Raw genomic sequence first — 25,568 nt, 5'->3', positions numbered from 1 at the left:
CTGCCCGTAGGAACAGTAATACAGTAATAAGGTTGATGAACAATCTTTTGGAAGCATAAAATGCAACAAAGCACAAGTAAAAATAGACTCTGTCCATGACACGCCCCCTAGCGCCAGAGTAAGCGTAACTCTGTTATACATAATCATGGAATGAAAACATTGATCACAAATTCTATTTTGTTTCATAGTATCATTTTAATACTGTGGTGTTTGCTAAGTTACTTCCCTGTAAACATGAAGTCATTGGGCCAACGACGGAAAACCGTCAAAGGATAATCGTTGTTGGGCCACTGTTGGCCCAACAATGATTAATAACTATTGTAAATACAGCTGTTGGGCCAACGTTGAACCAACTTTAAATTTCAGTCACAGATATCTCTGCATTGGCCCGATATTGATTTTCAGGGAAAGACTTATACAGAGAAAACATCGTTGGTCCAACGTTGGGCCAACATTGGTCCATTAGAAGTAATAATATAATAATTGTATATTTTACAGTTCACTGTTTTATCACAAGCAGGTTGTGTAGCTGTAACATGCAATATTTAATTAATTATTAAACACTTTTCTGCACCAATTCGTAATCAGTTAAATTTGGGCTAATTAAACTAAAAACTTATCTACAGCCGTAATGATATTTTGAACTATTTCAAATCTAATACCTTGAAAAAATTGTGAAAAATATTGAAAAAAAACCTTACTAACTCTATAACAAATATCTAATTTTATACAATCATAAAATGTTTACAATAAATCTGTTGAATATTCCAGAACATGAACTCTCGTTAACCCGAGTTATGTAAGAAATCCCAGAAAATGTGGTTAATTTTACTCTCTAGGCCAGATTTCTAGCTTTATAGACATGTGAAGTAAAGGAAACTATTATACATGTGATAGGCCTAGATTTAACAAAAACCCGGTCTTCCAACTATAAACTGTAAGTAGAAGGTTTTTTTTAAATATTTTTTGATAAAGTTATGGAATCTTATACAGAATTTCTTTTTATGTCCTGTATGTATGTTATATCCATATTACTTGAACATATGTTAAATACTAATATCTAAAGCTGGCGGATGGCACTTGTGTTAAGTATTAAATTCTGTAAATAAAATAACACATTTTCTTGTTAATTCTAACATATTTTTCTCGGTTAAATACAGACAAAAATAAATTTCATATATTAGTTATTGTTATCAATTTGACGTAGATGGTTTAATCAACATTATGGTTTTTTTTACAGGGTGCTGTTCAAGGGAGTAATAATGGAGTGCCTAGCACTGTAGTGCACAGGAAAAAATAAAAATATAAAAAGCTGCAACTTCAGCGAGAAAAGAAAACAAACAAACAGAACTTGGATTTATAATGAATTAATATACAGACAGTAATTCATTTTAGTAGGATTTAATTAGTGACTGAAATAAGAAAAAATATTTAGATTTATAAAAGACTGGAATCAATATTTTACATGTTGTAGTGATGAAATATTCTGTTATATTTCTTCAGGAAAATTGCAAACAAACTTTAAATAAATGTTAGATTTCTTTTTGTTAAATGTTAACAAAATCACAACTATTTGAAAATAAAACATGTATAAAACAATGCTAGTTTTAGTCTTTTTTCAATTTCGTAATCGTTGGGACAGCGTTGGCATCCATCTTTGGCAAACAAAGAAACAGAGTTGGCCCAACGTTGGACCAACCGTGATAGACGAAAAAATGCTGTTAGCCCAATGGAGGGCCAACGATGAGTGTTGGATATCAGTTGTTGGCCCAATGGAGGGCTAACGATGAGTGTAGGATATCAGTTGTTGGCCCAACGGAGGGCCAACGATAAGTGTAGGATATCAGTTGTTGGCCCAATGGAGGGCCAACGATGAGTGTAGGATACCAGTCGTTGGGCCAACGGTGTACCAACCGTTGGGCCAACGTTGCGCCAATTAGCAAAATGGCGTTGGGCCAACGTCGGAAATCTTCGTTGGGCCAACGAGGAGTCTGCCGTTGGCCCAACGTTGGGCCAACGCATGTCTGCTATCTGGGTTTAAACCGGTAGCGGCACAAAATCAATTAAATAATGCATTATTGAGCAGAAATATATATCATATGCTCGCTTTAATCTTGCCAACATGGGAATAAACCAATTCCCATGTCATTCTGAGAAAGTAGCAAAAATCGTGCGATTTACCATAAAAGTGTTCACATGTATAAAAAACGAAACATATCACAAGACATGTTAACAATGCAAATCTTTTTTAATCAAAATATTCTATGACAATGCCGACTGAAGTTGATGTTTTTGATCTTAACATCACAACACATTGAATGGGTAAGCTTCGTGACAATATGTACTTGAACAGAGGCATCTCTTTGTAGCTGCTAGCTTCTGTGGACAAATGTACATGAAACAATAAATATTCAAGTGTTATTGATGTAAATTGCTTGCATTCGCATCTAGCGACATGATGACTTGAATTCGTTAAATGCATTGACCTCCAGATCGTACAACAACAAAAAAGCGAAAATGTTTTAGATATCAGAAATAATTGCTCTATTTCTTAAGACGGCTTTCAAACTTTGTTACTGACAGATTATATGTTATGGAAACACATAGGAAACAGTTGGTGTTTTTACTATTTTTTTCAAATTAAGATTGAAAAGCGTTTGTAACGGGGTACCGGAGATAAACTGCCGTAATAATAAAGTTTTTAATTCCTCTGAATGCTAAAACCTGTTTAACCTTCTTTTGGAGCTGTCTTTTAATGGTCTTTTAATGTTTTATGTAATAGTTATAGCAAGTGTGAGAGTGTGTTACAGGATATATCAGAGCTAGGGGTACATCGAGGGTATTTTTCTCTGCACATATACCGTGCGAGGACGTAGTCAGTCGAGATGTACCTAGCTCTGTAACACAAAGAGCATTACATATTATAACTGATTTATCGCATAGTTTTATCATTAAAATTTATATATCATTTTCATTTAAATTTGTTTATTATTTTTTTTACTCTTTTGATTCCCTTTCTGCGCCTCGCTGACTGAAGCACTAAAACTTCTGATTTAGAAAATGTGTTCCCCAGATGAAAGTATCCAACAGATTTCTGCATTGGTTTTAAATCTTTGCATTTCATTGGCCAAACATACTGTAAAACTTATTGTTTTGTTTGTAAAATAAATCAAATTGAGAAATCTCAGAATTTCATATATTTCATGTATTTCTGAATCTGGCGATAACTATTGTGTTTTTGAAATATTCTAGTTTATTTATTCTTTAACTTTATAAATGTAGGTGTTTGTGATAATTCTTTCTCTGTGAACTGTAAATTGGAGCTAAAATCATGTTTTCTTTGAAAGAAAAAAATTATACTCCCTTGATAAGACCTCAATACAGAAAAAGTGTTGCGGTATATATCGGAACAGTTTTACTGTGCTGATGTATATCGCAACACTTTTTTTCTAATGAAACTTTATAGAGATTTCGGTGTTGATATATATCGTAACAGTTTTGTAAAATATCAGCACAGATTTTGTAGTAAAAATGTGTGTTACCATGTTTAACATACTGCAAAGATCAAAGGAAAACTGCCGCACTATGCTATAAAATGTTCTTAATGTTTTACACCTGAGCTTTGAACCTTATCAGAGTTACGAGAATTTAACTGATATATTCTGTGGGGATGAAATACACCGGAATTACTTGTGTTGATCAAAAAGGGATATCAAAGCTTGTAACAAATGGAAATGTTTTTCAGGAATAACTGCCTGGTGGATAAAATATATAGCTGATGTCATTATCTTCGTTACAATATATTGATACTTCAAAAAATGAAATTTTCGAAGTTTGAATATATATTTTTTCTTGATCTTACATTGTATATACAATTTGTATTTCGAAATATATAAGTTATATGAGCCGTGCCATGGGAAAACCAACATAGTGGCTTTGCGACCAGCATGGATCCAGACCAGCCTGCGCATCCGCGCAGTCTGGTCAGGATCCATGCTGTTCGCTAACGGTTTCTCTAATTGCAGTAGGCTTTAAAAGCGAACAGCATGGATCCTGACCAGACTGCGCGGATGCGCAGGCTGGTCTGGATCCATGTGGTCGCAAACCCACTATTTTGGGTTTTCCATGGCACGGCTCATATATTTGCACACCGTCTATTTTGGTAAATTTCGGCAAAATCAATTCAAGAAAAGCCAGAAACAGAGTCGATCAGGTTAACGAAGATTAATTACACAGCTAGATTGATTATACGTTTTTGAACTGCTGTAATTATCCGTTTAGAAAATAATTTTTCACAATACAATGCTAGACTTTATTGAACCATCATATGTTTACTTTTCCAGTAGATTAATGCCTAAGAGAAACCTCAGAAAAATCATAGTGAATCCCAGTAGAATATTGCCTGAAATAAACATAGGAGCGATAATAGAAACTTAAAACCAAGGTATTTCTGCAGACGTTCGGATCAGACTTGTTTTTACAATGTAGAATATGATTTAACCCTGAAGTTTTTAAACTTCATGATATACTTAGAAAATCGAGAAATAAAAAAGAAAGTATGTGCTTGATTTTTTAGGTTAATTTGAAACATTTGGACCTCACAAAAGTTTTCATATTGGCAGTCTAACACAACGTATCAAAGGTATTTCGATCTTGCATAAATCTTGCAACTTTAATAAGAGTGTTCCATTTTCACTCTGTGTAGGGCCTATTATGCAAAGTGATTTCTGTAATGAAATGGGATTTTTTACGCTAAAATTTAAACAATAGACTGTGTCTAGGAATCATAGGATTGAATGAATGACAGTCGATCTTAATTATAATACTGACTGGCAGCGAATGCTGATGCAGAAAGGTGTTTAATAGCTGTAATTTCCTATCTCGAAACTTGTAAAATTATTGCTGAAATCCTGACAAAGCTCCGTGTCTTTGCCGTTCGTCTGCTGAGATTCAAAGTGAAACGGGTTAAAGTATTTCCGCTCAATCGGTCGTGTGTTCGAACGCCACTAGGGTCAGGGCCACGCCTTCTCATATGACACCTGCACTGGTTTACCTGGAAGCGGAATCGAGAGTGCTTTAAATAAGCTTGAAACTTTCATCACACGCGAGCTAAAATAAATTAGTATAAACTAAATATAAAAAAATTAGTGTAAGTTATATTTCACTATTCTTGTCATTGTGACAAAATTGTTCCAGCGCACGTAGTGTAGTCGGGTAGAGAATAAGGGTGCACTTACACTGCCTAATTATAGATTTTGCTATTAACGAAGTGCTAGAGTGCCTTAGTTGCGAGAGGTCCTGGTCTGAGCTTAAATATTTGCTGCATATATTTGAAGGTTAGCGGACTGTAACCGATGTTCTATATTTTTCCATATTAGATATTGACCTTCAAATTTCATAGGTGTGTGACGTCATTTGTGACGTCAGTTTCATGTAGCCTATGTCGTCGCGTTTAAACGTTCTTTAACGGCAATATTTTCTTAATTTCACTCAAGCTTAAATAACAGATTTGTACTTCATCCCCCCCCCCCCCCCCCACACACACACACACACTTTAAAGTAGTCATCAAGTCATCATTTATGATGACGTGTAAGCCATTATTGGCACAAGATAAAGCCCGCTTCCCGCACAAGTTACGACCTTTAGCCGTAACAGAAATTAAAGAGCATAGCATTTGATATGACTAACAATCCCAACTGCTTATGGCGTGATTCGAACCTGGGTAGCTCAGGTGTACTCCAATGCTCTAACCACTGAGCCAAATAGCCGATTCCCTGACGCAGTCATCAGAGATTGGATTTAAACGTAGGCCTACAGGCTATGCATAAACTAGTGACCGTAACAGTTGGATCATAACCTCTTTCAAAAATGTTTTGTAACTTTACCAGATTTATTTGGAAAGTTACCATGATCAAAAATATTACGTTTATAAACAACATCACCTCTGCCCCTCCCCTCACCGCCCCCGTCCCACCCGATCACACACTGAAAAAAAAACTATCAGATTTTGATAGACCTTCTCGCGGAAATGTCTTAATACTTCTATATCTTTAAGACAAATATTAAAATTTAACAAGACATTTACGCAATTTTCAATCAGTAATATAATGCGAAGTTTAATGAAATCCTTAGACTGGCATCAGTCGTTAGAGTCATTACATGTAAAGCACTTGGCCATAAAATCCTCTCTGATACCACTTTCTCATAAAATTTACAATATCTCTAGCCTCTGTCTCTTGAGATAAGCCACAGTAAAAGGGAGCTACAGAAAATTTGATATATATTTAAAAAAAAAATGAATAAATAAATGGGAAATGTTTAATCTCAACAGACTGTGTAAGTCTATGAAATCCTCAACATGACTTTTAGCTTTGGCAAACTGAATTATTTGAGAAACTTTAATCCAGTTAGACGCGAGGTGTATCCCCATCTAAATGGGGGAAATTGAGAATACTGAAATAATCTCTCTTGTCATACGTTTTTGTATGTATCACATTGTTAAAGTAGCGTAAATCGACAACTGTGCAGATTTTGTTCGTCTTTTTGCATCGATAATCAACGGCCTTTTAACTGAGAAAAGTCATCAAACAATTATGATTTCTTAGTAGAGAGGTTCTAAATTACATTACACTGTTTCAAGCAGAAGACAAGTATACGTTCCTTTCAAATTAGTATCAGGTTTTTTTTATGAATAGACAAAGGGTTGTAAAATCAAAACTGCATCGTTAATGTTTTAAAAAGTCAGATAAAAACAGATTGAGAAGCAATTAGACACTGTTACAGTGGCAGTGTCTTTGTTTAATGAGACAACTGACTACTGAAAAATTAGTCAAATGATGCATTACTGAGTAATGTTTCGTAGAACTAGACTGCATGGGAAAAGATCAATTCAATTAATCATCAGCGCTGGCAGATAGCATAACAATGCATGCGCTTTGCTGTTACACGGTCTAAATTAAGAATAAAAGACGTAAAGGTGATTAATACAGCCTTACAGCAACGTGTGTCTGTTGTAATGCAGACATTAGGTATCAGTAACACATTCATTGGTATTTCTAGAAGAACATTAGACAGGACATTGCAAGAATGATAGACTACCAAATCACCAGAACCGTTTGTACGGTGCAAATGACAAATCACTCGTACACATCTGATCCAAACTGATGTTCGAAAGACTATTTTGCTTTAAAGGCTGATAATCAGATTCGCGACCTTTATTCATTGCCTTACCATGAAAGCAGTGCTCTGTTATTTTATGTCCCCAGTGTTGAAATCCGGGAGGCATATAGAGTTTGAACTGTCCGTCCATCCGTCCGTCATACAGTCCGCCCGTTACACTTCCTTGCGAATTCGGCTCCTCCTAAATTTCAATTGCAGTTCAAATTAAACATGATGCCCCTTTGTAGTAACCACATTTATACATTGCGTACTCGACTCCATTTTTTTTTTTTGTATTCACACATCAACATGACTTTAGCGTGCTCGTATTTTCCTGAATTTCATGTCCGATTATTTGTTCTTTTGTAACGCGTCTTTTTGGACTATACGTCATTTCAGCTATATCTATAACTACTCAACGCCTACAGTTTTTATCCAATTCATTTTATCTCAGACTGGAATTTCATGTATGATGTCTTTAAAATACACGTTTGGCTATATGAAAATATTCTGTTGAGCATATCCGGGGAAGAGGGATTGGACGTGTGTCATACAAAGTTGATATTAGTTGATTTCAGTTTCAGTTTATACTAATTCATTTAGGCCGATTGTGAAGCAAGTTCTACAACTTATATATATCAGTCGTTCTCGACACCTCATTTCTGATGAAATTAATCGCCACGAGAATATGAGAGAAGAGAAGCCAGTTTCCTCAACGCTTAGCGCCAAGAAAGAGATCTGCTGGCACATTTTCACGTCTTTGGTAAGACGCGGTCGGCCGAGAATAGAATCCAGGACATCCCGCATTCGACGCGGAAGCCCTTCCATTAGACAATCGAGGCAGTTCAGCTGATATCAGTTTTGGCTTGAAAACGTGTTCTTAGCTAGACCAATGAAAGCACTAATCTTGTTTTCAAAACGACTGATCGATGTAGCATTTTTCACTAGTTCTGTGCCTTTTTCATTGTGAAATAAAACAAATAACGCTACAAAATCAATCAATGATGCAATATTGAACGGAAATATATATCGGATCTTCCCTGACACCGTACAATATGGGAACTAATCAATTCTTTAATTATATGCACAGAGGTATGGATCTGCAGTATTTTGCCATTAAAATGGTCTCGTCAAAGAATAAAAGATATAATGGTGATAAAATATCGCGTGTTTCTAGTAAATAAAACATCATGTGGCAGTCAATGTTGGAGCGAAGATTCTTAATTACATTTTACTGGTTTAACGAGAGAGCAAATTGATTCAGATAGAATCATGACAATATGTAATGTAGGTACGCAAAAAAGTGAACTCCAATATTAAAGATACAAATGCGTGAAGAACGAAATTATTCACACGAGCAGACTTCTCGGTATGCATGCAAACTCCAATATTAAAGATACAAATGCGTGAAGAACGAAATTATTCACACGAGCAGACTTCTGGCTATGCATGAACTCCAATATTAAAGATACAAATGCGTGAAGAACGAAATTATTCACACGAGCAGACATCTGAGTATGCATGAACTCCAATATTAAAGATACAAATGCGTGAAGAACGAAATTATTCACACGAGCAGACTTCTGGATATGCATGAACTCCAATATTAAAGATACAAATGCGTGAAGAACGAAATTATTCACACGAGCAGACTTCCGAGTATGCATGAACTCAAATATTAAAGATACAAATGCGTGAAGAACGAAATTATTCACACGAGCAGACTTCTGGATATGCATGAACTCCAATATTTAAGATACAAATGCGTGAAGAACGAAATTATTCACACGAGCAGACTTCTGGATATGCATGAACTCCAATATTAAAGATACAAATGCGTGAAGAACGAAATTATTCACACGAGCAGACTTCTGGCTATGCATGAACTCCAATATTAAAGATACAAATGCGTGAAGAACGAAATTATTCACACGAGCAGACATCTGAGTATGCATGAACTCCAATATTTAAGATACAAATGCGTGAAGAACGAAATTATTCACACGAGCAGACTTCTGGATATGCATGAACTCCAATATTAAAGATACAAATGCGTGAAGAACGAAATTATTCACACGAGCAGACTTCTGGATATGCATGAACTCCAATATTAAAGATACAAATGCGTGAAGAACGAAATTATTCACACGAGCAGACTTCTCGGTATGCATGAACTCCAATATTAAAGATACAAATGCGTGAAGAACGAAATTATTCACACGAGCAGACTTCCGAGTATGCATGAACTCCAATATTAAAGATACAAATGCGTGAAGAACGAAATTATTCACACGAGCAGACTTCCGAGTATGCATGAACTCAAATATTAAAGATACAAATGCGTGAAGAACGAAATTATTCACACGAGCAGACTTCTGGCTATGCATGAACTCCAATATTAAAGATACAAATGCGTGAAGAACGAAATTATTCACACGAGCAGACTTCTGGCTATGCATGAACTCCATATATTAAGATACAAATGCGTGAAGAACGAAATTATTCACACGAGCAGACATCTGAGTATGCATGAACTCCAAATATTAAGATACAAATGCGTGAAGAACGAAATTATTCACACGAGCAGACTTCTGGGTATGCATGAACTCCATATTAAAGATACAAATGCGTGAAGAACGAAATTTTCACACGAGCAGACTTCTGGATATGCATGAACTCCAATATTAAAGATACAAATGCGTGAAGAACGAAATTATTCACACGAGTAGACTTCTGGCTATGCATGAACTCCAATATTTAAGATACAAATGCGTGAAGAACGAAATTATTCACACGAACAGACTTCTGGATATGCATGAACTCCAATATTAAAGATACAAATGCGTGAAGAACGAAATTATTCACACGAGCAGACTTCTGGATATGCATGAACTCCAATATTAAAGATACAAATGCGCGAAGAACTAAATTATTCACACGAGCAGACTTCTGGATATGCATGAACTCCAATATTTAAGATACAAATGCGCGAAGAACGAAATTATTCACACGAGCAGACTTCTGGCTATGCATGAACTCCAATATTAAAGATACAAATGCGTGAAGAACGAAATTATTCACACGAACAGACTTCTGGATATGCATGAACTCCAATATTAAAGATACAAATGCGTGAAGAACGAAATTATTCACACGAGCAGACTTCTGAGTATGCATGAACTCAAATGTTAAAGATACAAATGCGTGAAGAACGAAATTATTCACACGAGCAGACTTCTGGATATGCATGAACTCCAATATTAAAGATACAAATGCGTGAAGAACGAAATTATTCACACGAGCAGACTTCTGAGTATGCATGAACTCAAATATTAAAGATACAAATGCGTGAAGAACGAAATTATTCACACGAGCAGACTTCTGAGTATGCATGAACTCCAATATTAAAGATACAAATGCGTGAAGAACGAAATTATTCACACGAGCAGACTTCTGAGTATGCATGAACTCCAATATTAAAGAAACAAATGCGCGAAGAACGAAATTATTCACACGAGCAGACTTCTGAGTATGCATGAACTCCAATATTAAAGATACAAATGCGCGAAGAACGAAATTATTCACACGAGCAGACTTCTGAGTATGCATGAACTCCAATATTAAAGATACAAATGCGTGAAGAACGAAATTATTCACACGAGCAGACTTCTGAGTATGCATGAACTCCAATATTAAAGATACAAATGCGTGAAGAACGAAATTATTCACACGAGCAGACTTCTGGCTATGCATGAACTCCAATATTAAAGATACAAATGCGTGAAGAACGAAATTATTCACACGAGCAGACTTCTGGATATGCATGAACTCAAATATTAAAGATACAAATGCGTGAAGAACGAAATTATTCACACGAGCAGACTTCTGGATATGCATGAACTCCAATATTAAAGATACAAATGCGTGAAGAACGAAATTATTCACACGAGCAGACTTCTGGATATGCATGAACTCCAATATTAAAGATACAAATGCGTGAAGAACGAAATTATTCACACGAGCAGACATCTGAGTATGCATGAACTCAAATATTAAAGATACAAATGCGTGAAGAACGAAATTATTCACACGAACAGACTTCTGGATATGCATGAACTCAAATATTAAAGATACAAATGCGCGAAGAACGAAATTATTCACACGAGCAGACTTCTGGCTATGCATGAACTCCAATATTAAAGATACAAATGCGTGAAGAACGAAATTATTCACACGAGCAGACTTCTGAGTATGCATGAACTCCAATATTAAAGATACAAATGCGTAAAGAACGAAATTATTCACACGAGCAGACTTCTGGCTATGCATGAACTCAAATATTAAAGATACAAATGCGCGAAGAACGAAATTATTCACACGAGCAGACTTCCGAGTATGCATGAACTCAAATATTAAAGATACAAATGCGTGAAGAACGAAATTATTCACACGAGCAGACTTCTGGCTATGCATGAACACCAATATTAAAGATACAAATGCATGAAGAACGAAATTATTCACACAGATTCCCTTGCTGAAACAGTCGATGATTGTTTTCCAGCTTAGCACTCTTATTGAGGAAAGTGGTAATTTAATACTTACCCTGCTAAATTTCTAAAATGAACTGATCCATCATTCAGTTTGGGCAGTACCACTTATTTTTCAAAGGGTTTTTCACTGAAAATTCACTGACTGAATAGCGAACAGTGCAGACCATTATCAGGCTGCACGGATGTGCAGGCTGATCTTGGTTCGACTGCTCGCATAGGCAGAATCACTTGCCACCAGCAGGCTAAAGGTTAATGTAAATATTCAAAACTACTTGTCAGCCAACAGGTAGATCTAGTTATACGTACCATAATTTGACTTTATGATAATTATGTATTTATTCCACGAACAAATATAACAAACGTTCGAATAATAAATATCAATGATTCTCTGTTTTCTTTTTCGCTGAAGTATTGGTCAATTATTACCTTATTTTGAGGAATAGATACAAAGTGGTGATCCAGAATCAATACTAATGGTTTCATTCAGCATTATATCACATTGGACATTGCATAAAACATATTTTAATGTATTACTTGTCCGCTGCTTGCAAGAAAAGTTTACATATTTGCCCAATTACCCTTTTCTTGTCATCGTAGTATCGTAGCGCTCAAGCCGGACAGGTAAAAATATATAATGCCTGTAGAATTCGAATATAACTGTCACAGGGTGAGAAAAATGTGCAGCTTGACCAGGACTCGAACCCGGGGCCTTGGAATACCGTTCAGATGCTGTACTGACTGAGCTGCCCGACCGCCTACACATTTCCTCCCCGTTTTAATATTCAAGTCCTATACCGTAACATAGATACAGTTATTTTCTAGCAGGGCACTTGCACGAAAATTATAACACTGAATGGATTATACATTTGCTTTTTTTTTAGAAAATATTTAACGGTACATGCAAATTAATAATTAATAAAGACGTCATAATACTTCCGAACTCTTGTACGAGATGTAGCTAACCAATACATCCATGTGAACACGATTAATTATTGAAAAACATATTTTACTTTACAATCACCAGCTTTAAAGTAGAATATAAATAAATGAGATGAATAAGTCTAATATTACGAGGACACATGACGAATAACTTCTTTATATGCGTCACCTGCTAATATGGATTATTAGTGAGCCATCATTTATAAATTTGATCAACATTTCTTTATTTACAAAAGTAACAAAAGACATTTCATATTATGAGCAACATAGTTTCTCATATGAAGTATTTAGTATTTCACTGTAGCATATTACGTATTTAAGAAAAGAAGTCGAATCGTCAGTACGACGTTCCATTGGCTACTGATCGCTTCGTATTTATTACATTAAACGCGCATTTTGTACGAAACCCCGATGTTTAATGTTACAATAAAAGTATTTCTTACTCTAGATTATCCCTCGTATATAAATCGTTTCCGTATGTCAAAAACTGCCTTAGCCAGTATGTCAAAAACTGTCTTACGCGAGACATTAATATTTCACATTACAGCAGCCTTAATTGAACTCCTAACACCAAAATTACGTTTCTAATGAATATTTTGTGTTCTGGTCTACTGACCGTCATGAAATACAGGAACAGCTGTAGTAATGGAATGACGAAGAAAGTTTAGCGGACGCGACATACAGAGTAACAAAGTTTTAGTGTTCGCAGTCGCTGTCTGAAAATGTTGCAATTACCAAACAAGATGAAAGAAACTGAATCAGTCTGATTTACTGAATTTTATCAAGACAATTAAATTGATAATTAGTATAGTCTATGCGGGTTTTTGAGAAAATAAAGTAAATAAAACACATTTTTAAAAACGTACAAACTTCAGATTTTAATGCATTTAGAAGAGACAACTACCATCATATAGCTCCAGCTTAGGCCATACTAATATACATTGACTTGTAAAAATTTGTTCACGAATATTAAAACCCTGGAACTGAATATCCATAAAAAGTCAAGCTAGTTTAATTCTTTTCAATCTCTAGAAATGTTCATGCAAACATCTCCTGATTCTTTACAAAGGAGAAAATGGAAATGACAGATTATCTTAAACGTTAACATTACCCTATATTTACATCATTTGTGTTGCACTAAAAGCATTAGATATTAATAGATCGGTAGCAGAACTATGTTGGAAGCTTTTAAAGAAAGCTATTTCTCTATTAAGAGGTATAATCTATTCAGTTTTTGCTTTCGGTTTTGATGTTTTATAACAATTATTTTTAGTATTGAACAAATATGAAACAAACGCGGTATTGTTCTATGAAAATGTTAACACCGATTTAGTCGTCAAGATTTCGTTTTCTGTTGCATTAATTTGGTAAATTGAAAGCACATTTTTAGTAACTAGTTTAGAGAATCGTTTAGTCATCAAACACAGTGTCACCATTGAGTTTAATGATGCTGCCTGCAATATTTCAATATGTTTTGTGATTAAAACTCGACTCTTTCTCAGAAAACGCGCAATTCTGTAGTGATAATATTACTAATTACTGAAAGTGGCATTTCTTTTAATTTTGCTAACATGTCGCGATTTCTTTCTGGAAAGAATTATACACGTACAATTGCTATAAGACTGATAAATCTGAGAGGATATTGAGGACTAAACATTTTTACTATTCAACGCCCCGAGTGAGGCTCGACCTACAGCGGTAATTGTCAAGCGATTCAGGGTCAGCGACCTTTACCACTCGGCCACGGAGGCCCATCGTAGCAATAGTGCACACTCAAAAGAGTAAGTGTCATAATAGGTGTGTAAATGGCCAATATGTGTGCCTTTGTAAAAGTTGGTGAGTATTATTAAAATGTCTATACATGACGTACAGGTGTCGCAAGGGTCTGACAGACAACCGCAACTCTACCTGTCTTTCAACTCTGCTTACTTGCAATTGTTGGTTTGCAGCACGACCCGTTTGATTTGAATTTCATAGACACACAAACAAGTCAGTAAAACAAAGGAATTTTGCAAGAATATCCCGTCGTTCAACCGAGGAACATTTGGTGTGCTCCGGGATTGATCTCGGGAGTTTTGTGTCAATATATATTTTTAGATGCTGTGTGAGGAGGCTTATGATGACTACAAGTATCGTTTCAACCGTCACGACTAGTTTTCTTGTCAAATGGTACCGTTTTGCAAGTTATATTGTGTGACGTTTAAACAAGTGTGAAATTGTGTCAGTGAAATAATTTTCATGTTTATAACATTTGTGATCCTATCGCTGTTTCCCAGGAATGGGCTCATCTTTCTAACATGTTGTATGTAATTGTGTTTTGATTGGACCTGTTTTTGTTCAAGACTAGCCATTTGTTATTTGAGGCGGCCCGACACTGAGCCGCGGACAAATATTGCCAAACATTTCAAGATTGAATAAATATAATAAAATACTGTAGTATTTATTATGTAGTTGTCTATCTACACCAAAGTATAGTGCGTTTTATTTGACCTGGCGGGGGGAGTTAATCTCTGGCTTATGCAAATAATGGTAATCTCAAAAAACGAGCAAAATAGGTAGAGCTACAGTGGTTACAGTGTAAGGTAGATGGTCAGTGAATAAGAAATCAGGTTGCCGAATATACTACATATACTGTACATTAATGCAGTGGACCGTCACGAAATCCAGCCCCGCCAGGTCGATTAAAATGCACTATATTCATGGTGTAAAATACACCTTAAACATGGAGTCCACAGGATTATCATTGCGATCAGTCTTTGTCCACTGTGTGATGTTTTGCAACGGCTTCTCAGATAATGCAAGAGAAGCCTGTCGTCATTCTTACTAAAATTGTAGTAACTACATGCTGGTCGAAGTAACTCTTGTTGTAACCATTCAAATTTGTTCAGTGAAACAATACTGAAAGTATAATGCGAGCTCTTTCTGAATATTAAAAATAGATAGAATAAATAGAATTCTTTATTACCTCCACACAGGAAGAGTACATGCGTTTATATACAGTTAACATAAAGTAATTATTTAAAGTACAATACATGCAACAATTTAGGCTATACATATATATCAATATACCATAAATATATTAAGCACTCTGAGTATTTACAATATATACAATGACATAAGCATCTTAAAGAACAAATTCAATGACAGTAGGCAAATATCAACTTGCATAAGTTTGCAAAATGTGTCGGGAAAACTTACACCACTGACCCAAAAATTGCCGAAACGAAATACAAGTTAGTTGGGCCATGGTCAAACATCCCACAAAGAAATTTCACAAATACTATTACATGTACTGAGGACATCCTGTTGGTTCAAAATGTTTGAGTGTAAAAAATGTTTTTAGATATATCTGCAATATAACAAATTGCTAGTAAATCAAATTTGTGACATTTATAGTATATCAACAAACATAAAATAAAGTGCTTTACTGACAATATGTAGGCAATCCAGAGATTCGTTTTCAGACAAATGCTGTGGCATAGCAGAAATAAGATGAACTAATTGCTCATTAGGTTGCATTTTCATAAGTGCACTAAATGTTGTAATACCATATTGATTCAATATTTTGTCCACAATATTTCCCTTTTCATGGAGTTCATACAACAAAATAACACTGTATGCTGAGACAAATTGTCGGTCACTCTATTACACTTACGACACTTAACACTGTAAGGCTTTGAGAATATCGCATCTATAATTCTGACAGACGTTTGCATATATCTTAACAAAGAGTAGGCATTTACCGAGAGCATTTTATTTTCAAGGGAAATAATTGTGGTCTGACAGTATTATTTTGAAAATCACAGTTGAGATTTTTTATGTGTGCACCGGTACAGTTTTGCGGGGAAGCGAAAGTTGCCATGGATTTTGTCTTCTTCTAAAAACAAGGTAAGTTGACAGTTTTTGTTGAAATATATATCTGATAGCTGACACATAGGAGAATGTTTGGGTTTATATCCATCTTACAGATTTTTTTGAAAATGAAGAGAAACAGGGGGAATTCTGTAAATTTCTTCTTATATGCAAATGAGCTGAAAATGTATTGAAATGACTAGATCAGAAGTGTATGCCTTTCCAGTAAGTTTTTCCCTACCTTTGACGATAGTTATTAAAAAGTATAGATATCAACCTCTTTGCTGATATTAGTACCTAAAATTTTCAGCCTGTGAATAGCTGTGGAAATTTGGGACTTCCTTTTTTTGAAGATATAAATAGATCTAAGCTATATTTAGACTAAAGTTTTATTCAGTATAACAGCATGTAGAGAACCCTTACATACAGTCAAATATTCTTGATATTGCAAGGAAACATAATGCATTTTTCAAGTGCTTGTTGTTGTGCATACTTGATATAGGTCATTGTCAATGTCAACTATCATTATACTGACATTTGAAGTTGTTGTTTTTTTCTAAATTACCTCCCTTATATATGCATTTTTCTTCATTCATTTTATTGATAATTACTTCCCTTTATGTTTAGCAAAAATTCTCAGATTGCATTTAATTAACTCCCTTTATTTAACATGAAAAATTCTCTTGTGTAATGATTATTTGTATATTTTACTTACAGTGTCTGATACATGTAGTTGCAGTCTGTCTTTGGAAGCTGTAGAAATAACAAGAAAGAGGCTGACATAGTGGTATAGTTTGTTATATATGAAGTTTATTGATGGCATTCATGTCATGATGATATCATTAAAGTACAACATACATTGATTTTCTGACAGTCATGTGTTATTACATTTGAACTGAGACTGTTTTATAATCAGGTTCATGATACTTTTTTTAATATACATTGTGTACAATAGTTGCATTTTTTTTCAATATTAATTGCAGCTTTATAAATTAGAACACTTCAGGTTCATGTTTGATATAGTTTATTAATGATTATAATTTTAATCATACAATGAGTTATGAGATATTTTATTAATTTTAATATATTTAGATTAATAAATGTAACAAGTCTGTATTAAATGCATAGGTCATCTTTTGTACAAAAATAAAGGAAAAAAAATGTTGTATAATTTTCATTTTCAGTTTTGGTAGGGAAAAGTTTGAGTATGTACATGTACAGTTGTTTGACCTGTCTTACCCTGTGGCAGTCCAAGAAGATGTTACCATTATGAAAAATGCAGGAGGTATTATGCTTTTGTATGTTAAACAAAGGTCTCAAAGCATTTATATGCTGTATGGCTACATTCTTGCTCCTGAAATAACTGTACAAGACAGCTATAAGACTGACATTCCTGACAAGATGTGAACCTTCTGGACTTTATGTCAGTCTGGCATAAACATTTCTTTCCTGTAGCTTTGTGTATCTCTCAATTTACTAAGTACATATCTCCATTAAAACAATGATAATAGATATGGTTTAGTAATAAATGTGTGATAGCTTTGTAATGTCAACATTTCAAAAATAGAATGAACATGTACTTTGATAATAAATATTGAAATACAAATTTCATTATATTGTATCAGTCAGCAAAAACATAAAGTACATTTGTATCTTTGCATTAAGATAATTAAAACAATTATATTCAAATGCTTTGACACTGATTTTATGTTGATTTCCTAGAATGTGTGTGAATTAATGTTTTACAATATTTCAGAACTTGAAGACAATGGTTAGTGTAGAAGGGACATAAAAGTTATGGCAAAAGTAACAGATATAAATAAGGTAAACTATTGTGATAAAAAGACATGGCCAGTGCTGCACATGATGTCATCACAAAGGCAATATTTGAATTTAATTTTTTGTCACTTCTGTAAAGCTGATTTTGCAATATTTATAAAATGATTAGGATTAATTTTTTTTACTGTGATCTTTTCAGACAGTCCTATTAAATAACTTGTCATTTAGTGGATCTAAGTATATGTAAAATTTAAATAAAGCAGCAAGCCAAGTAGCAACACAATCTTGCTGCTTAAAACAGGTAATTCCTTAGACAAGTTGAAATTAGACAAAATGTCAATTTGTAGAGTTACCTGACTTGCTGCTTGATAATATATTTCTAAGATTAGAATATCTGCAAATGTCTAAAATGATGTTATAATTGTTTTAAAAACTATCATGTTTTATTCTCTTTATGTAATAAAGTTTTACATTTGTATTTCCAGAAGTGCTACAAGTGTGTTGTCATGTGAAATAGAATTTACCCCAACTGTGCTGCAAGATGTATTCAAGTGCAAGACAGCCATGCACCAGCTGTAAACTGAGATGGACCCATATAATAAATATGTTGACTTTTCTATGTATTATCATCTGTACAGAATGTGTTCATGACAAGACTGTATACATATATTGTTAAATCATTTTTTTATTTCCATTATTGCATGCATGTAAGAAGCAAGCATTTAACAATTGCATTCATAGAAGTGTTAAAATGTGATCAATTTAATTCAAAGAAACACATTTAATTGGACTTTTTAAGTTTCATAGTATTTGTGGTGGAGACTGACCCAGTCATTCAGCAACTTATACTGTCTGTGTGTCATTTCTTGTATGTTATAGTTTTCTTAATAATACATTAAATGTCAAAGTTATGGTCAGATGAACTCATTCATCACTTGTAGATTAATGTTAAAGCAGTTCAACATTTAACCATAAGTTAACTAATATTCTATTTAACCAGAGTTGTCACATATTTTCATATAAATATTTGTATAATACAGTCTAATCTATTCTACATATGATGTTCCACAATTTTTTAGTTATATTTTATGTTGATATTTTATGTTGTTTTCATGTCTCAACATATAATTACTAACATCAAAGAAACTTAAGTATTTTACAATTTGGTTGGTATAAATGGTTGTTTTGTTTATATATTTTATTTTTTTCCATCCAGGAGGATAAAGAAATATACATTTCAAAATATCTCATCATTCCAGATAAGTACACTACATAATCAAGATAAAAGAAATAAGAACAAAATATGTTGGTGGAATTTTATTTTCAAAAATTTGATATACAGTCTTTGTAGTATTTACTTCTTTAGATATGTTGGACTGAAATGGGAATAACAACATACTTTAAATTTTTGTAGTCATAAGTTAATATGGGAATTATTAACTTAACTTAAAAATATTTTATCTCACTGTTATGCCATCTGAGCTTTAATATTTTTCAGCATTGTCATTGGCAACAAGGCTCAAAATTATTTGTTGTATATACCTTGCATTCATGTGTGATAAATGCTTTTATGGTATTCTTTAATATAATTTATGCTTTTCATCTTACCATGGATTAAAAAAATATAAATTTATTTGTCTGAAAATTAAGGTAAAAATACTGACTGATTAAATTGCAATATAAGAAAGCTTATTTGAGATAAAGGGAGGTAATTCCATAAAAAATATGTAGAATGTAGATGATAAATGTAATGAAGGGAGGTAATAAAATATTGTGAAGTTATTAGTCTTCATTTCTTTGATGAGCTAATTAATTGTTTTACATTTTGGTTTATTAACTACAAGTATGACCTAACATGTGTACCTGTCCTGAAGGAAAATAAAATAGGTTGTTTGATGTCCTTGTACTGTTAAGTTGTTCCTGTATTTGTTTACATTCCATGTCTGAATGAAATGAAGAAACAGACTTTAATGAGGGTATCCCGGGAAAATACCTAAGTTTATTTTTATATCAGCAAATTTGATGAGATAGTCATTCAGGAGTTGTCTATCCTGTTTCCTATGGGGACTAAATTTTTTGGAGTAAATATCTCTTTTAAAAAATTACACACAGCATTTTAATATTGTATATATATTATCTGATGCACTTAGCAATATATATTTGGAGTCAAAATGTTAAAAATTCCGGTTTTCATTTTTTAGTTACAGTGTCTACAAAGAGCGGTCTAGGTAAGAGCGTTGGTCTACGGATCGCGGGGTCGTGAGTTCGATCCTCGGGCGGGGTGTATGTTCTCCGTGACTATTTGATAAACGACATTGTGTCTGAAATCATTAGTCCTCCACCTCTGATTCATGTGGGGAAGTTGGCAGTTACTTGCGGAGAACAGGTTTGTACTGGTACAGAATCCAGGAAGACTGGTTAGGTTAACTGCCCGCCGTTACATGACTGAAATACTGTTGAAAAACGGCGTTAAACCCAAAACAAACAAACAAACAAACAAAGAGCGGTCACTATAAGATAAACTCCATTGTAGGCAAATATTGTGTTTTGTAATGTCATGCACTATAATAAAGTTTTTAAGTAAATCCCTTGATTGGATATGCTGAAGAAATTGAGTCTGGAAGACAATTTTGATGTTATTTTTAACCATTGTTTTCCAAGTATATACTGAAGGGAAATAACCCGTTAACTTAAATCTCTCCAGTACCGACAACAAGTTGTATTTTCTACATATACGTACAATATCGGGAATGTATCCTGCAACAGAACATGGATTATTAAAAAATGCTATCAGTCGATTTACAAATACGACTTTAATGGTAGAATCTGGATGCACAAGACATAACTGGCTTAGAAAAACTAATTTTCTCTTATCAATTTCAGCCTCTATAGGTAAAAACCCTAGCAAATGCACTGACACGATTATTAGTAGCTCTAGGAAGCCCTTGCATAAATTTTACACAAAATCTGTGGGCAACTTCTAACTTATATAAGTCATTCTTAGTTAGACATGACCACAGCTCACACCCATACAGAGCTTTTGGAATAACAACGCTATAATAAACGCGTTTGGAGGAAGTAGGGTGTATTCCACCTTCGTAAACTCCACAATGTAAAATGTTTAAAAATGTTCCTTTAAGCTTATGACAGCTTTCTTTGACGTTGTCCTTTACATTTAAAAAATTATCAAAGAGTACGCCTAAATGTAAATATTGAGACGTTTGTATTACAGTGCTTAAACCAATTGACCAATTGTCATACATCTTTTTACTTTGTGTTACAATAACTGCAGATTTACTGGCATTGTAAAGATATTTATTATTAATGCTATATTCGTAGCATATTTTCATGAGCTGTGTCAAGCCACGTCTGGAGAAAGAAAGTAATACCATATCGTCGGCGGATGTTGAACATGAACAATTGATGTTATACATGACCATGCCGTATGGACAACTTTGTATCTTATTTAGAAGGTCATTAATAAAGACCAAGTACAAAAAAGGACTAAGGACCCCACCCTGTCTGGTGCCCTGTAAAACCGGGAACCACCGAGAAATATAGCCACCTGAGCGGACACAACTAGTCAAGCCTTCATACAAGTTATATATGGACTTGTACAAATTAATGTCTAGACCTAATTTGAACAATTTGACCAGAAGTATCTCATGAGACACTCCGTCAAATGCTTGTTTTACATCTAAAAAGCAGGTAAAGAGTGAGCTGTTGTTTTCATTAGTATAGCTCACACATTCACGGAACAGAAATGAAGTCATGAGACAGCCTATACTTTTTCGAAAACCAAATTGCAAAGGCTTAATAACAGAATATTGCTAATCTTGCTCAATACGGGCCAAAAGTACAGATTTATATAGTTTAAGAACTACTGAGGAAATTGTTATAGCTCTGTAATTGTTTGGATTATTTTTAGATTTGTTGCCTCCCTTGTGTAAAACAGTAATGACCCCCTTTTTCATGTCAGCCGGAGTATACGCAAACTTGAACATACCATTGAAAAGAGTTGTGAGTAATTTGTGAGCTAATTCGCCACCATATTTGAAATTTTCATAGTAACACATATCAAAGCCACACGCTTTATTTGTTTTGGCTTGACAACATGCAGTTGCTACTTCACACTGCGATATGATATTAGAGATGGTACCTAAAAAATTCAAATTCATCTTTATAGGTTTTTTTTCAGACTGAAATGAGAGCTAAGTGCACCAATTTTCTAAATATATTCATGGTTTTCCTCTTCTCCATGTCAAAAATAGCAATATTTGATATCTAAAAAAATGACTTTCTCAAAATATCTGAAGCAATATGAACAACTCTTGTATTGACCGTTTTTCAAAGATTTTAGGACTTCCCCAATTATAGTCTATATCAAAAGCTCCAACAGCTAAATAAATTCAATAGAGTATAAGGTAAGTTTACTCTACTTTCAACATTTTGAAAGAGCCTATACTGAACTTCCTTTTGTCTTTTAATAAAGTCAAATTCCAAGACTAGCCAAGAGTCTAAAACGCTTGAAAATATTCTGAGTGAAAGAGAATGACATGCTCTTTATTATAAGCTTACCAAAACCATACCAAAAATGTACCTTAAAGAAGTTATTAAAGATTTTGTATTGTAAACAAACCTCTACACCATTTTACTATCAATATTTTCCACTCATGAATGCACTCAATTCAGGTGATAATTGTTGATATATTTGTAAATGAGAGGCCCCAACAAAAACCTTTTTTCAAGTTGTGTAAACAGAATAAGTTTTAAATTAATGTTGATATCTGAAATTATCCGATTACTTTGTTTTCAACAATAAATAAAACACCTTTTAGTTTGTTTAGGGTAGTTGACCTGTAACGAAAATCATCAAATAGAGTAATCTCCATATACTTTTTTCAGCATTTATTCGTTTTTCAAGGAAAGCAAATGATCGTGCTAGTTCCCTCCAGAGAATGTTTAAATCGAGAATTGCTTAAAATACATTACATAGAGTCATTACCTGCCAGCTACCTTAACATGTAGTAATTACAACCACTACCTTAAAACATTGTAATTATATTTGACGACAATGAATTTTTGTGTTACCAATTTAACTTTTTTTGTTGTTTCTCATTGTTGGATATATACATTTTACATTTTGATATATAAATGTTGTGTAAACCAATGTATCACCATTGAGAACAATAAATGAACAACTTTGGCTAAAAGATCAAAACTTAACGTTTCTTAATGTCGTTAATTTTCTTCAAAGGAATGCATGCATTATTCTAATGTTTGCATTACTATACTTTCTATCAGGGCCTCACTACAACTTACAAAATAACTGCCAGTGTAAGTCATGAGAAAAACATGCATATTGTATATTGAATACAAAGGGATTTAAGCAAATGTAGGTCATATTTTGTCTGCCTGATAAGTTGTTTGAAAAAGGACCTATCTGATTTTTCTTTCACTTTTGATCAATGTTTAATGTTGGCTTCAGTTTATTCATCAATTCAGAGTTGTCTCCTTTGATTTCTTTGGGTAGGTACCATCTCTACGTTATGGGTATTAATGTTGACATGTCAACATCCTGCCGAACAACCGTGTCATTAATCACATCAAGATCAGCCTCTATAGAATCTCGATATTGCTGAACAAATGTATGGGATTCGGATGGTGAGTATAAATTCTTATAATAACTAGCCCACTGTTTATTTATATCTTTCGGGTCCCTATAAACACAATTGTCAAAGATTAATTCGCTACCGGAAGCTGTGTTTGACAGTTTTTTCCTATTATTTATTAATCTCCAAAAGTAAGCACTATCAACTTCAGCAGATTTATCAATCTCTTCATGAGTTTTTGCAATAAAATTGCTAACTTTCATTCTATGCAAATATCGAAAATGTTTTTTAGCAGCTTTATACTCTGTGAACTCATTACCGTATCTATAACCCCCAGCTAGAATCCAAGACCACCGTTTTAGTTTACAGAGCTTGTTAGCTTCCTTAAGGTCATTGTCCCAATAAGGCTTCAAAAAGTGTTTGAATTTAATTTTTGGAAAGCAAACTTTATTGATATCGTTAAAAGTTTCAACAACACTTTTGTAAAATAAGTCAGTATCGTTTTTCGACTTTATTTCAGAGTCTAACAACGTAAGGAGAGTTTCATTTTCTTTTAACCGATTTATATAACCCTCTTTTTGGGTTTCACTGACCTTTTTCCAGTTTATTACATGGACAGGACATGGCGGTGTCTGTAAATAACACATTTGCACATGTAAACTACATACAATAGCTCTGTGGCTGGAAACATTCAAAGCATTATCCTCAAGGATTTCACATCGGGTAACGAGATCTACTTTTTCTACAGGCAAAAGTACATGATCAATAAGGGATTCTGAGGCACCATTATAATTAACATTTGTGTACTTTGCGCCTTTACAAATACTCTGTGAATTAACAGAACTAAGATTTAACCTCTGCAGTAGAGAACAAAGATATTTAGAACGACTAGAACTTTCTGAAATATCAGAGTTAAAATCGCCCACTAATATAACGGTACCTTTTTCCGCATACATTGACAAAAGATCCTCAATTTTGTCAATATAATCCCTATACAGGTCAATACTATGGTTAGAACAAGGGGGGTAAACTTGAAACACAAACAAAAAATTATTCGGGTTAGTTTTTACCTGTATGCCAATAATTCGATCTTCATTATCTAACGTTAAGCGTGATATAATTTCACTGTACTGCTTTTTCCACAGTAAGCAAACACCGCATTTACCTACTTTCCTGCGGCCTAAAATAGTCAGATCACGATCAAATGACCCATGAGAGTCATAATTGGCATCAATACTGTTTAAAAAATGTAGGTCGCTTTCCTTTAGCCAATGTTCTGAGATACCACATATATCTATGGATTCTCTGTGCAGCATTTCGCACAAATACGAACAACTGGACATAAGACCTGTGGCGTTCCAAGTGCATAAGTTTAATACAGAATTACTAATCAACATCACAATCAAGAACATTGTACCCATTAAATGATTCAAAATTATGTTGTTGACCAAAATAGTTGTTTGGTTCCGCGTGATTGCTCCTGTTCTGTGCATTAGAATTTTTCAATTTTTCTAGCTGATTGCGAGTCATCCAAGGCTTACAAACAATTTTGCGGGGCCAGAAGTTTGGGTTTAATACCATATCTGCATTTTCGGTAATATTCAACCTGATTACCGCCGTATTTCGTTTGTGATTACGAAATATGGTAACTTTAGAGACTTTTGGACCCTTTTTTGA

The 25,568-nt window shown here is 34.0% G+C and overlaps 1 protein-coding gene and 1 long non-coding RNA gene across 2 annotated transcripts; one reads left to right on the top strand and one right to left on the bottom strand.

The window, feature by feature from the left end:
- Window positions 1-16,990: 16,990 nt before the first annotated feature.
- Window positions 16,991-20,175, top strand: LOC128550146 (uncharacterized). The gene is made up of 4 exons (XR_008368134.1): window positions 16,991-17,287; window positions 17,685-17,785; window positions 18,257-18,324; window positions 18,765-20,175. It is a non-coding gene; the product is annotated as an uncharacterized LOC128550146 (long non-coding RNA).
- Window positions 20,176-23,821: 3,646 nt separating this feature from the next.
- On the bottom strand, window positions 23,822-25,207 carry LOC128550036 (uncharacterized). The gene has a single exon (XM_053527899.1). The coding sequence runs from the start codon at window positions 25,205-25,207 to the stop codon at window positions 23,822-23,824; it is 1,386 nt and encodes a 461-aa protein (XP_053383874.1).
- Between the last annotated feature and the right edge of the window lie 361 nt (window positions 25,208-25,568).

The sequence above is a fragment of the Mercenaria mercenaria genome, chromosome 17, assembly GCF_021730395.1.
Source record: "Mercenaria mercenaria strain notata chromosome 17, MADL_Memer_1, whole genome shotgun sequence".
NCBI classification, from domain to species: domain Eukaryota; kingdom Metazoa; phylum Mollusca; class Bivalvia; order Venerida; family Veneridae; genus Mercenaria; species Mercenaria mercenaria.
The sequence above is the reverse complement of the archived record's forward strand: the minus strand, read 5'-3'. Positions and strand labels throughout refer to the sequence as shown.